The sequence below is a fragment of the Ctenopharyngodon idella genome, chromosome 19 (genome assembly GCF_019924925.1).
Source record: "Ctenopharyngodon idella isolate HZGC_01 chromosome 19, HZGC01, whole genome shotgun sequence".
Lineage (NCBI taxonomy): Eukaryota > Metazoa > Chordata > Actinopteri > Cypriniformes > Xenocyprididae > Ctenopharyngodon > Ctenopharyngodon idella.
Window position 1 is genome coordinate 15294548 of NC_067238.1, and position 15341 is coordinate 15309888.

At 36.2% G+C, this 15341-nt stretch overlaps 1 protein-coding gene across 1 annotated transcript in view; it reads right to left on the minus strand.

Annotated features, from left to right (window-relative positions):
- The window catches only part of col22a1 (collagen, type XXII, alpha 1), a 59430-nt gene that overhangs the window by 25982 nt on the left and 18107 nt on the right, over nucleotides 1–15341 (minus strand). Inside the window, 13 exon segments of the mRNA XM_051873662.1 lie at nucleotides 1309–1353; nucleotides 2093–2146; nucleotides 2608–2661; nucleotides 2747–2800; nucleotides 2894–2947; nucleotides 6960–6998; nucleotides 7229–7291; nucleotides 7401–7445; nucleotides 8293–8409; nucleotides 8786–8866; nucleotides 11333–11608; nucleotides 11731–11854; nucleotides 11983–12094. Of these exon segments, the coding sequence (XP_051729622.1) occupies nucleotides 1309–1353; nucleotides 2093–2146; nucleotides 2608–2661; nucleotides 2747–2800; nucleotides 2894–2947; nucleotides 6960–6998; nucleotides 7229–7291; nucleotides 7401–7445; nucleotides 8293–8409; nucleotides 8786–8866; nucleotides 11333–11608; nucleotides 11731–11854; nucleotides 11983–12094 (1118 nt within the window).

The following is a 15341-nucleotide window of genomic DNA, read 5'->3' on the forward strand; positions in this document are numbered from 1 at the left end:
ACAATTACAAAACACCATCATGGTAATGTGATATTTAAATAATGTAATAAACAATTAACAACACAAGATGTTACAAAATCCTACTGTGCATAACTGATAACAAAAAACTAGAAAGAAACAATTATTTAAATGAAAAAAAAAAAAACATCAAATGTGAGGTATCACAGGGAATTATGGGACAGGGAATGTCAATTTATGGTTTTTCAATGCAAGTCATAGGATGACTTTTTCCAAAAACTGTCAATTTAATTTTACAATGAAATGTCCTGTTCGATTTATTACTTTTTCACTGTATATAGTTTGGAAACTTACTGTTGATCAACAGGTTTTTCGTGTCACATTCTCACAGTCTTAAATTATCATTTAAGACTGTGAGAATGAGAATTTAATTAATTATCATTAATTATCAATATATCATTTAAATGAAAGTTACTATTAAAATAAGTTACCATTAAAATAATTTTTTTTACAGTGTACTTTTTCCATGTTAAAATATCTAACATAATAAAATAGCTGATTTCCTGGAAAGTGTAACTGTGATTCTAAAATACTGTTTGTTTGAGCATCCCAACCAGCCAAATACAGCAACATCAGCCCAACCAATGGTGTGAGTTTAGGGCGGGACTAACCCGTATGAAAACAATCAGTATTTCTGCAATTCCATATGCTGCCACTGGGGGCGCAAAGTTGCTTCAACATTAACTTCTAAGTTTGTTTCAGAAAAGTCAAATTTGTCTTAGAAGCATGTGTGGAGGTGGACCGTTGGACAGACTGCGGAATGACGGCAATGCTGTACCATGTGAAACTGTCTGACTGCACAACGCCCCCACAGAACAGGAAATATGGAGTCTGCATCAGCACTGTGACATCTGTTTGAGTTATTAGTCTGCCTGCGTACACTCTGTAGAAATATTCCCTCTGTAGCGTTTGGATCTGACAGGTATGTACCGTGCTTCGTGACGATGACTAGTTTGGACTCCGTCCAAGTTATTCCAAAGCATCAAAACTCAAACAGGGGCGATGACAAGGGGAAGACAACCTGGAACATTGTCCCAGGCCTTGAAGTGGGTGAAAGGGGCTCTGCAATGACAGACTAAACTAGATTTTTACATTTTCTGAAGACGATGTGGGTACGTTTAAAACCTCTGCTGCATGATTTAAGAATCATTCATGTCTGTAGCAGAAACAGTGCAGGACGAGTTATGTGCCATAGCTCAGCGTTAGGGGTTTGTTCAGATCATGAAGCCTAAGTAATGATATTTGTGGGAACATAGATTTTGTAATTGACAGGTGTCAGTCATCCTTTACCCTCTCTCCGGAGGATCCTTTGTCTCCTTTATTTCCGGCACCACCCTGATGAAAAACACAATATGCTCTTAATATGTTACAAACTTCACAGCAGGGTTACTACAGTTAACTGAAACTAAAACCATATAAAACATTTTTTTTTTTTAAAAAATGGAAAATATAAAAATAAAAACGAATTTAAAATATTAATAAAAAATTATAATAGCTACTGGACACTATATGCTTGGTCATGAACAGATGTAACACAATATTATGAAATGTTACAGAATGCAAAGATTTCATTTTGATTTGTTTGATGTGATCATCTACTAAAGCCAGTTTTCGAATGAATGAATAAGCGTCTAAATTAAGAATTCAAATCACAATTGTTAGATACAAATATGTATTTATGAGACATGAAGTTGCAAATGTGTGAAATATAAAGTAGCATTTATGATAAAGTCTTAAAGGGATAGTTCACCCAAAAATGTTCACCTGAAAATACTGTCATCATTTACTCATTTGTTCCAGACATGTATGAATTTCCTTCTTCTGCTGAACATAAAAGAAGATACAGTATTTTAAAGAATATGAGTAGCCAAACAGTTGATGAACCCCATTGACTTCCATAGTATGGAGAAAAAAAAAATAGAGTTTTGTGTTCGGCAGAAGAAAGAAATTCATACAGGTTTGGAACAACTTGAGGGTGAGTAAATGGGTGAACTATCTCTTTACTCTGAGGCAGAAATGGTCTTCCATAATCATCCATATAAGCAGCTGGTTTAAATGCACAGGTCATACTTACAGACACTCCTTTAGGACCTGGTGCTCCGGGCGGACCAGATTCACCTTGGATACCCTGAATGAAAACAGGTCAGATCAAAAAGGCCAGATAATGTTAAAAATGATGTGAGAACAACATCTAGCACAGCGTCAGAAATTGATCCCAAAAATTATGCAATGCAGAGCAGATAACATGAAGAAAACACTCCCAACAGTGAATACATTGAAATCTACTATAACGGCAGACAGTAGAGAGCTGTATAATCTAACACTAAGATATAATTTTGTGCAATATTTTAAATTTGATCTTTAATTTGATTTTATAGATAAAATCCACAATTGTTCAGACTGACCATTCATTTTAAAGTGGTCATTTTTTTTTTTTTTTGCATTTAACATCATTTCATATTAAGACTTATCATATCATACATTATTTTTAGAATTATAACAACCTCTTTGTAAAAGTTTGTTTTTGACACTGATCTAATCATACAGTATATATTCTATGTCTTCTGTCTAAAGGTGGTGATGTTTTACCTTTGGTCCTAAAGGTCCAGGTAACCCAGTTTCACCTGCAACTCCTCGTTCACCCTGTTCATCAGCATGACATGCTTGGTCAATATCACCATCAAAATATACCATCATCGACATGCAAACACACATTTTTTTTACTCACTCTTTCTCCCTTATCGCCTTGTTTCCCAGCCAGACCTGGTAAACCACCTGATCCCTAAAAATGTCCAAATAAACACATATTTTTATGAACACATCACAATATTAATGTTTCTACTTGTTGATTGTTTTCTACACAAGTCTATCTTACTCTTTCTCCTTTGTCACCTCTGGCTCCAGGTTCACCGCGCTCACCGCTGTCCCCCTGTGGAGAGAGATGGAATTCAAGTATGGCTTCGCAATTAGATGTCACATGACTCCTGGACGCGAAAACTTTTCATCCTTTAGCGTCTGCTATACATGTTCAGTGGGGCCAAATGCGTGTGAAGCATTAATTAGTTTCATTTACATGTTCCTGTGAAAACCTGACGTTCCAACCAAAAGAGTAATTATCAAAAAACATGACCAACTAAATCAGCCAACCAAAAAACTGTCTGATTTTGCTTGAAAGTATCAGACATAACCTTAATATTTCTATCTTCATTCACAAAGAATCACATACTGTAAGAGCATATAAATTATGTAGACAGGCTTGTGAGATCAAAATATAAAAGGACAAAACGAGGCCAACAGCAGTCAGAGTTGTTTTCAAGTCAAGACAATTAATCACACACTAATGCTAAACACCACTAAGGATATCTAAAGAAATAGTTCCCATTATATCTTGCCTTTCTGACGTCTCGTGCACTCCAGGGAATCTCCTGGAATTCTGAGAGTTGAACAATACAAGAGAAAAGCTTTTATGACCTGATTATAGTAATGACTTCACATGCTGCAGCTGACAGCCTGATAGCCTGTAATTAAGTTGTGAAAGTCATGAATCTACATACTCTCAAAGTTTGCACTTCGATAAAGCCAACCGATAACTGACAAACACTATCAAGAGAAAGTAACAACAAAAGGACCACAACATAGAGAGCTGCCAACCTACATGCCAAGATGTCATTTCAATTAGTTTCTAATGGATCAATCATTTGTTGAAACTAGTTTCCGTAATTGTGAGATAAAGTTTAAAGGGGTACTTCACCACTGGCAAAATGGGCTTTCAATAAAACTTGGCTGCCTATACAGCAGAAAGGAAAAACATTTGGTGCTACCTGAGAAAACAGAGGAAAAATGGCTGTTGTCTTCCCTTTTGTTAAATAGGTATAGAAAAACTTCAACACCCATAATGCAGTGGGCATGCTGTCGTCCAAAGCCACTCCCACCAGTCTTGACCAGAGTCAAATACCGCCTTGCTTTAGTAGGAAATACTTCTTTGCAAACTTTTAGTCATAATGGTGTGGACTTGTATTGAATCCTGGGTGCAAGAATTCAAAGAATAGCCTAAACGTTTAACGTTAGTGAGTTACTTTGGGTTTCCAGTGAAGGCTCCAGTGCATTGTAGGCAGTGGCTAAAGGCTGCAAAGAATCGTACATATGAAGAGAACACTGCGACGGAAAATCTGAAAAACCTCTGTGTTTGTAGTCAACATTTCAAACTGGGTGACCAAGACACAGTGTTTTAGGCCAGACGGAAAGGATAAACTGAAAGAAACTGCCATTCTGTCAGTTCTGCCCAACCCCCGAAGCAAAACGCTGTTGCATACAGGTAGAAAAAAGCTGTTGCCTTAGTATCCCATTTTTACCACGATGCTGTTTAAAGAGTTGACAAAGTACGATACAATTTTCAGTGATAAACCTTACAATAACTGTTCTGTTCTGATCCGACTGTCCGTGGGTGGGGATAAAAAATGCATAAGTATAATCTGCAGTTCTCATGAAAACCCTGGAGTTCTCAAAAGTCTACCACGTTATCTTTTGCTGACAAATAAACATGAATTTCTTGGTCCAGGTAACACAGAGAACGAGTAAACATTGTTCATATATTACCGACACTGCAACAATACAAAGTGAGTTGAAAATCAGCGAAGATACACTTTAAAATTAAGCAATAATGTCACATTTTTTAGATAATGAATAAATATGCATTTATAAGAAATGAAGTTGCAAATGTGAAATATAAAGTAGCATTTATGATAAAGTCGATGTATGATGCAAAAAGATTTTAGGTAACATAAGATGGTAGGTAACATAATCATGCTACCTTCTAGCTTTTGGACAGTTTCTAATGTAGCACTGTCAAAGGAAATCCCAGAATGCATTGCAGCAAACTCAGTGAAAATATAGGGAACAGCAGATATTGATTACTGAAAGTATCATTAATAATAATGTAATTAAACGTTGAATATTTGTGTGAACTACTGCACCACAGCTCCGACAGGAACATTTCAGTGTGAAAGGATTAACAATTTGACCACATGACAAGGTTTGAGAAAGACAGAGACAGGTCAACACCTCAAACACAAACATGCGTTTGTGGCATCATGCACTTTAACCAGCCAACTCCTCGATATGCTACTAGCTAACATTATATAACACATGGATACATGTGAGTACACAGACATACATTCGGACGCACATACAAGTATGGACGCACATGCAAATCATTGACACATATACACAGAGAATTACACACACAGGCAAACTGCAAATCATGCATAACAATAAAAATGTTTGTGTACTTGCTGCCACAATGCTAAGGTGTTTTTAGCTTGTTGATATAGGGTTGCCATTTTATTTATTTTTTTATAGGGTTGCCAAAGTGTTCTGGGCTGATTTGCCCAAATTAGGCTTACGATGCTTTTGGGAAATGCAGCCCTGGATAGTTGCTTACTGACCCATATGGCTTGGATTCCTCCTTTATTGTAGGTCTAGAGATTTATTGTCTGCCTTCTAAAAAAATGTTTTATGTAGTATTTTTATCAAGATATATTTGAGAAGGTAAATGACTTAAGATAGTAAGTCTTGATTTCAGAAGAAAAATCAAATATAAGTGAGTTTATGCTTAAAAGAAAAAAAATCCGTCAGAGGTGTAAGAAAAATAATCTTGATATCCCCTTTTTTATTTTTCTTACTCTAATGATAGATATTATTCTTGTTTTATGCAATAACACTTCATTTTGATAAATGGTTCAGAAAATAAGCTTCTCAAGTAAATGTTTCTTGATTTAAGAATGTTTAGATATTTATGGAATCTTGTTTTCGCCAGGAAATAAAAATAAAAAAGGTAATCGTGACTCACAATTCTGACTTTTTTTCTTGCAGTTGCAAATGATATCTCAAAATTCTGACTTCTTTTCCTCAGAATTGCGAAATACAAACTCACATTTGTGACTTTTTTCTTGTAATTCCGAGTAAAAATCCCACAGATGTGACTTTATTATATTGCAAGATTATATTCCACAATTCTGAAAAAAAGTCAGAATTGTGAGATAAAAAGTTGCAATTACTTTTTAATTTTTTATTCAGTGGCGGAAACAAGCTTCCAGAGATATTCGTACTGAAAAACAAGACAAAAGTACTGAATAAGAAAATAATTTTTGCCGTGTCGAAAAGTAACAGCACACACACCTAAGGGTTTGTTGTAAACCAATAGTAATTGTTGAGTGTGTTTGTTTTGTAATTGTTGTTCTGCTCCAGCACAGCAGGGGTCAATATTCACATTTGCTGTTTTTAGTTCACCCGCAGGAAATTCCAATGACCAATCCAACATGCAACATTTTTCTAGCGGTGGGCGTCGGCCGGCATCTAAATTTGGCCGCATAGTGACCGAGTCCAGTGGAAATCTCAAAATACAACTCTTTTCGAGAAGTCTTCACAGATCAAATGAGTGAAATCTGGACATCTACTGATATCGCAATCAGCACAGGTAAATGTTTAAATATTGGCAGTTGCCATTGTTCCCAACACACGGTCGTCTAATTTTCCCATAAGCATCACTCTGACTGATAGAGGCTAATTATGACATTATTCTGAGGTAATTATGCCCTGGAGTCTGTGCGTCTGTCTGCTGAGCAGCGAGGATGTCTGTTTTAAGCGCAGTGAGTGGGTGTTCAGTGCGCAGCTTCTTGTTTTGCATATCCTCAGAGGTTGGCGGACCTATAATTCTGCTGTTCAAAATACGGTATTTGTATTGTTTTTATCCTCAAAAGAATGACAATTTCCACATTTTTTCGTTTCTGCTATGTTCTTTTTGTAATCCTAGACTTTAGACTCAAGGGAAGAATTAAGTTTTTGATTAAAACGACAGTGCACAAACAAACACACATATAGACTAAACATTCACTGTGTTTTGTCTATCCTGAGGAGTTTGGCTGTTAAATTCATGACCTTACCTTCTCTCCTCTATCACCTTTGATAGAGACAGCCTGGCCCTGCAAATAATCAATCAACACCGATCAATTATTCTCCAGGCCCAGAGAGACAGAAACAGCAAAGATGGAAGAAGATCAATATCATATAAAAATAAATCATGCTTTTCTCTAACTGTAACTAATAACTTATATGTGAAAAGCAGAAAACATTTCTAATATACAGCAATGCTGTTTTACATTCATCTAAAACTGTTAATGAAGCTTTTACAAGAGATAGTATTATGTCATACATGTTCTCCTTTCTGCCCTTTGAGCCCTGGCGGTCCTTCTGCCCCTGTAAGACCAGGATCCCCCTGCAGATGTACAGTTTATGCAAAGAGCCAATGAGGGACCCATCAGAAATGCATCCAGAGATGTGTAAAAGCATATTAAAGTTGTTGTGATACTGAAACACTATTTAACCTTTTCACCCTTGGGCCCCGTGGCACCCGGTAGACCTGTCTCACCCTGTAGGATGGGAAAGATTGAGAGAGATAGCAAAAGAGAGAGCAATGAGGGGATACATTTCGAAAGTGGAGGTCAGAAATAAGAGAGATTACAGAATGAATGCATTACAAAAAGGAACTGAATGCATTACAAAAGAAAGTTCAGATTTAAAAAAAATTGATATACAGCCTTATGTCTTTAAACTAATTTCTATAAAAGCACCCATGACAATTTTGATTAACACAGAAAATAATTTTGACTCATCCTTCAGTAAAAACAAATAAAAATTGCAAATGTCTATAGGGCGAGATATTCCTAAGGGTTTAAACAAAAATGTGCAGCCCATATCTTTTAATAATATTTTATTATATATATATATATATATATATATATATATATATATATATAAAGTGATATATAAAGTGAATGCTTATGTATTCTTATGTACAAAAAAAAAACTGTTATTTTAGATGTTTAAGTTGGAGTTAAAATACTGTAAAGGGAAAAATTATAATTGTATTATTTATTATTATTTGTAATTTTATTTTAAAGTCCTGTGGCTATACTATATGTACTGTAAACTTAATTTTTGCTTGTCTTTACAGACTGAGGGATGAGCCGAAATTATTTTTTTTTGGAAATCAACATGTCACAGATTTTGCTTATAGAACCTAAAATATTCCTTATTAGCATGGATAAAATTTCTTCAGCACATGCTTCTGAAAAGAATTAGTCTTTTTCTTTCTCATGTACTGTAAATAACTTTGGTTACTGTACAACATCATAAGGCCAATATTCAATTTTTTGCATGTTAAACATGGGGGTTGACCAGCTTTAAAAGTGTGACCTTTGACCTGGAAGGTCTTACCCTTTCCCCTGCGGGACAGGAGCAGTTGACCGCGGCTGGTTTCTTCTGCTCAGCACTTGTTGGTTTTGGGGTGGGCAGTGGGACTGGGGGGGCCTCGGTCGCCAAAGATTGTTCACACTGAGTGAGAAGAGAAAGTGAACGAGGAAACGGAAAGAGACTGAATGTGTTATAAAAGAAAGAAAGAGAGAGGAATTGAAGAGGAAAAAGACTGCTGAGTGGCTCCAGATGTCCAGTATTATGAGTACGAAATTCTGGACACTGAACAACGAATATTCCTCATCTTCATCTTCATCAAGGACTAAAGACCTTTGAATCCTTTATAGTGCTTGTACTGTTCGAAAGCATGAGTATTTGCCTTATTATTCAGGTGATGTGTTTACATATTCTTCTTGTAGAAATAATGTGTGTGTGTGTGTGTGTGTGTGTGTGTGTGTGTGTAGGTGTGTGTGTGTGTGTAGGTGTGTGTAGGTGTGTGTGAGTCAGATGCACTTACTGGGCCACCAGGAATATCGCAACACGTCTCCTGCTCAGACTGTTTACCATCACAGTAGATCACCATCCTCTGGAGGTCAAACTATAGATGAAAGACAGGAATGTATTAGCTGTGATTTTAGTTGACTTAAAACTTCATAAACATACACTACAGTTCAAAAGTTTAGGGTCAGTAAGATTTTTTTTTTTTTTTTTCCCCAAAGTCTCTTATGCTCACCAAGGCTGCATTTATGGGATCAAAAATACAGAAAAAAACTGTAATGTTGTGAAATAGATAAATAAAATATTACAATTTAAAATAACTGTTTTCCATTTTAATATATTTTAAAATGTAATTTATTCCTGTCATGCAAAGCTGAATTTTCAGCATCATTACTCCAGTCTTCAGTGTCACATGATCCAACAGAAATTATTCAGTAACAATTTAGTTTAGGGTCCCATTCTCACTATTAATTAGTTTCTTAATAGCATATTACTAGGATATTGGCTGTTTATTAGTACTTATAAAGCAGATATTAATGCCTTATTCTGCATGACCATATTCTACATCCTTAATCATACCCAATACCTAAACTTAATAACTACCTTACTAACTAGTAATGAGCAGTAATTAGGAGTTTATTGAGGCAAAAGTCATAGTTAATAGTTAGTTAATAGTGAGAATTGGACTCTAAAGTGTGACCAATCATTCTAATATGCTGATTTATTCTTATTTTTAACAATGTTGAAAACAGACGTGCTGCTTATTATTTTGCCGAAAGCGTGATACATTTATTTCAGGATTCTTTAATGAATAGAATGTTCAAAAGAGAACAGCATTTATATGAAACAGAAATCTTGTAACATTTGTCCTAATTGTCACATTTGATCAATTAATAAAGGGTAAGTTCACCCAAAAATTAAAATTCTGTCATTAATTACTCACCCTCATGTCATTCCAAATCCCTTAAGACTTTTGATCGTAAAATTAATCCATATGAATTGAGCGGTTTAGTCCGAATTTTCTGAAGAGACTCAATCGCTTTATATGACGAACAGATTTAATTTAGGCTTTTATTCACATATAAAGATTGATCAGCGAACATCAACAGAAGCTCAACTGAACCTGACTGACATGTGAGTACAAACCTCTTGTGGAAACTCATTGGTTCTTGCTGAAGCTCAAACATGCTGAGTAACAAGAGAATGAACCTCATTGGTTCTTGCTGAAGTTCTGCGTAACACGAGAATGAACCTCACTGATTCTTGAGGAAGCTCAAACGTGCTGCGTAACAAGAGAATGAACCTCATTGGTTCTTGTGGTAGTTCTGCTTAACATGAGAATGAACCTCATTGGTTCTTGCTGAAGTTCTGCGTAACAAGAGAATGAACCTCATTGGTTCTTGCTGAAGCTCAAACATGCTGAGTAACAAGAGAATGAACCTCATTGGTTCTTGTGGAAGTTCTGCGTAACACGAGAATGAACCTTATTGGTTCTTGCTGAAGCTCAAACATGCTGAGTAACAAGAGAATGAACCTCATTGGTTCTTGTGGAAGTTCTGCGTAACACGAGAATGAACCTCACTGATTCTTGAGGAAGCTCAAACGTGCTGCGTAACAAGAGAATGAACCTCATTGGTTCTTGTGGTAGTTCTGCTTAACATGAGAATGAACCTCATTGGTTCTTGCTGAAGCTCAAACGTGCTGCGTAACAAGAGAATAAACCTCATTGGTTCTTGCTGAAGCTCAAACATGCTGAGTAACAAGAGAATGAACCTCATTGGTTCTTGTGGAAGTTCTGTGTAACACGAGAATGAACCTTATTGGTTCTTGCTGAAGCTCAAACATGCTGCGTAACAAGAGAATGAACCTCATTGGTTCTTGTGGAAGTTCTGCGTAACACGAGAATGAACCTCACTGATTCTTGCGGAAGCTCAAACGTGCCGCGTAACACGAGAATGAACCTCATTGGTTCTTGCTGAAGCTCAAACATGCTGCGTAACACGAGAATGAACCTCATTGGTTCTTGCTGAAGCTCAAACATGCTGCGTAACAAGAGAATGAACCTCATTGGTTCTTGTGGAAGTTCTGCGTAACACGAGAATGAACCTCACTGATTCTAGCGGAAGCTCAGATGTACTGCGTAACACGAGAATGAACCTCATTGGTTCTTGCTGAAGCTCAAAGGTGCTGTGTAACACACAAGAATGAACCTCATTGGTTCTCGCACGTCAAGCTAACATGCTTGAGCTTCCGTTTACCACAAATGTTGTGTGAGTTGATGATTTTTTATATGTGAATAAAAGCCTAAATTCAATCTGTTCATCATATAAAGTGATCGTGTCTCTTCAGAAAATTTGTTCAGAAAAATATATTCTTTTGTGTTCTGAAGATGAACTAAAGTCTTACAGGTTTGGAATAACATGAGGGTGAGTACCTTAGTATACAAAGGTATTACTATTTGATGCCATCATTTCACAGTATTTTTGTTTAGGGGAGGCTTAATCTTTAAGATGGAAGCTAATCTGAATGAGAATATGTATAAATAAACCTCAACACAGGTGCTTACATCGATGGGAACGCTGTCATAGAGTCTCTTGCCGATGACAGTCTTTCCCTGGATGTCAATGTCTTCTCTGTCCTCTATGGGCAGCGTCTCAATGTGCTTGCAGTCCAGGAACAGGGACACAGACTTGGAGTCCACCCTCATGCCAATCTTATGCCAGTTACGGTCAAACAGGTTGTCCACCTCTGGGTTCTTAAAGACTGCCCGGACCGCGTCCTTCGTCAGGCCCACAGCATTGTACTCCACTGCCTTGTTCTCTCCATCCAGACGGATGGACACCTGGAGAATATTTATAGAATATATTTGACATTACATATATGTTTTATTTGGTAAAATGTAGAGCAATTTAAATATCAGATCCTCTTTGGTGCCCCAGGATAAGGACCCCTCAACATACGCACCTGTGGGATGCCGTATTTGTCATAGACCTGCCACAGGTACCAGTCTTCCTTACGGGAGGTCTTCCTGAACTTAAATGTGGTCACAAAGGCATATTCATCAGGCAGACCCTGAGGCAAGACATCTCTACAACACAAGAAACAAAGAAAGCTCTTGTTAAAAAAGAGAAGCCTTGTATAATGAATTAGACAGAACAACATTTAAAAAAAGGGGGTGATTTTTACATATACCACTGTAGGTAATGATTTACTTACTCTGTTTGTTGGACGATGGGCATGGTACCGAGCCGGACATACGGGGTCTGACCTGGCTCAAATTTTTCTCCGAGAAAATCTCTTACATTGAAGTATTCCATTAAATCAAAACCTGAGACCAACATGGAGAAAAAAGAAAAAAACTTGACATAAACTGTAAACTTGTCCCTCAAATCTGATTAGTTGATTGGAACGTTGTTCCAGGATCAACAAAGACGAAATCACGTTCACCGTATCTCCCTGTAGTAATTATCGTTAACATGTCTTTCCATCAGAGATCACTAGGGGGAGTCCAAGAGACAGGTCAAAATGACAACATACCGTAAATGAACTTTCCTAAATCTTTCTTGAAGCAGAGGATTCACTTATATATATAAAAAAGAGATAAATAAAATCAAAATATAATATCATAGTGCCATAAACAAATAGACCAAAGAAGGTCAATATTCAGTGTTATAGCTTCTATGTTTTGCTAGGCTAGGCACGTTTACTGATTTAGCACATTTCATAAGGCAGTAATAAAAAAATCCATAAACAGACAAGTTCAGTTTAAGTGCAAATATAATTTAATATCACATGTTAATTTCAAATAACTCAAAATAATGCATGAAATGAATAATAAAAACGTTATTTAAAATTATTTATATAATTTTTATTTATATCATGGTACAGTATATAAAGTATAGTATATATAATTTGTATTATAAATACGATAAAAATATATAAATACAATAAGTTACATTATAATTGGTAAATATAATAGAATTTACACATAATTTATATATTTTATTGTTATTATTTAAATTTATAGAATTTTATATATAAGTAATATAATTATATTATTTATATATTAATTATTGTATTTATTATATTATTTGTATATCCACCCATTCTCCAAACTGCTTATATATATATATATATATATATATATATATATATGTGTGTGTGTGTGTGTATACAAATATATATATACATACATAAATACATATCATTACACAAAAATATTCCACCACAAAATGCAATGACTGACCAATCAGAATCAAGTATTCCAAAATGACATGTAATAGAAACAAAAAGTATAAATACAAAAACATGAATAGAAATAAATCACAGTAAAGAGCAAATTACGGTTAAATTGTTCTCCTTAAGCATTCTAATATCTGTCCTCATATCCACGAGCAAAACGACACGCCTCACTCGGGCCACTTTCCACATTCACACAAAAAAAGTCCATGCCTCTGGGATTAAACATGACATCATTGTTTTTTAAAAATAGTAAAGTGCTGCTGCTCTGTGTGTGTGTGGATATCAGCCCACTAATTAATGCTTCAGATCTGCAGCCAACACTCATTAAACTGCACTTGCTGCACCAGATGTTTTAAAAAATAACCTTTCATGTGCAATTATGTCACTGCTGCTCCAGCATGTGTGTGTGTGTGTATGTGAGAGTGTGTGTGGGTGTGTGTATCTACTGAGGTTGGCAGTACTGGCCTTCTACCCCAGTATAGTGGCCAAACCAGGGCGCTCCTTTAACCAATACATAATCTGTCGCCATGGCGATGCCAGTGGGGCTCTGGGCGTTGGCTGGGGAAGCAAGTCAAGGGTCGATCTGCGACACACTAATGCCGGTTGTGTTAAACGTTCAAAAGAGCTCTCTGTACATGAAACACTGATGGTTTGTGTATATGACGCCTGTGAGATCTCACTTTCACTTGATGAATTCTCATGTTGTTTTCTTAGGGCAGGTGTGTTGGTGTCAGCAAACGGAGGTTCTTTTAAACAGTCTAGAGAGAACGATTATTTGAACTGAAGGATGTTTGGAGTTGCTTAACTCGGTGGTAATGTGAGAACGTGCAAGTCTAGGCCAGACTGTGTGTGCGTGTCTGTGTCTGTAATAGAGTAACAGGTGGCTGAGAACGTAGAAAGCAGATACTCTGTTAACAGCAAAGTACAAAAAATGCATAAAACAACAAAAGCACTTTTCATCTTTCAAGCTTTTTTTGCTTTCACAAAGCACAACAAATCCCTCATGGTTTCTGCCAGACCAGCATTAGGGGGCCGTTCGTTCACACTTTCTTCTGTTCCATCTGTGGTAGTTTTTTAATTTACATCTTTGGCTGTTACGGTACATCTCGATGCTTTTGCAGACTCTTGTGCCATGAGAGCTGAATTAAGTTAATAGTTTAAGTTTTCAAAACAATGGACCAATTAGATGAATCAATATTTGCATAGAGCTAGTCTGGTGTAATCTGCCCCTTAAAGGAAATATTCATAAAAAAAAAAAAAATTGTGATCATTTACTCACTGTCTTGTTTTTTCCAACTCTGTATGACTTTAAAACACAAAAAGAAAAGTTTAACACCATAAAAGCCCAAATTACTTATATAGGATAATACTTGTCTGAAGCAAAGAACAAAACAAATTTAAGCAGTTATCTGCAGAAAATATTGCTCTAAAATCTCTCTCATTAACATGACACATGAGAACCAATGCTGTTCAACATTGTCACTAAACCAGGTTATTGTCAGCAAATAAAAATAGAGGTCTTTTTGGCTTCAAAATATTTTAAATACAACATATATAATATTTATACTATACTTGTATAGTATACAATTCCAAATTGTATGTCAATTTTCTGCTAAAATCTTTCTTTTTTATTCAATGGAATTTACCTTAAAATGCTATTAAAGGAACACTCCACTTTTTTTTGAAAATAGGCTCATTTTTCAACTCCCCTAGAGTTAAACAGTTGAGTTTTACCATTTTCGAATCCATTCAGCCGATCTCCGGGTCTGGCGGTACCACTTTTAGCATAGCTTAGCATAGTTCATTGAATCTGATTAGACCGTTAGCATCTCCTTAAAAAAATGACCAAAGAGTTTCAATATTTTTCCTATTTAAAACTTGACTCTTCTGTAATTACTAAGACCGACGGAAAATGAAAAGTTGCAATTTTCTAGGCCGATATGGCTAGGAACTATACTCTCATTCTGGCGTAATAATCAAGGAAATTTGCTGCCGTAGCATGGGTGCAGCAGGCGCAATGATATTACGCAGCGCCTGTGACCCCCTGTTTGCACAGGGAGCGTGCCTTGCAACCATGGAGACATTTGTGAGAGGCCTAAAATTAAAATTTGTAGTTTCTGAACCTCTGAAAGTTCATCATCTTACAAAACAGATTAACTTATCCTGGTGTTTTCTGTGCACTTGTATGTTTATCAGTTTGATGTATTGTTTGATTTCACACCATGTTCAACTCTTCCTCCAGCTGTTCGCTTTTCATCAGCTCATTTCCACGACTCTCTGTTTGTCTCTGCGTCTCCATGCGCCAGGCACGATTCTCTCTCTCTCCCCCCCCG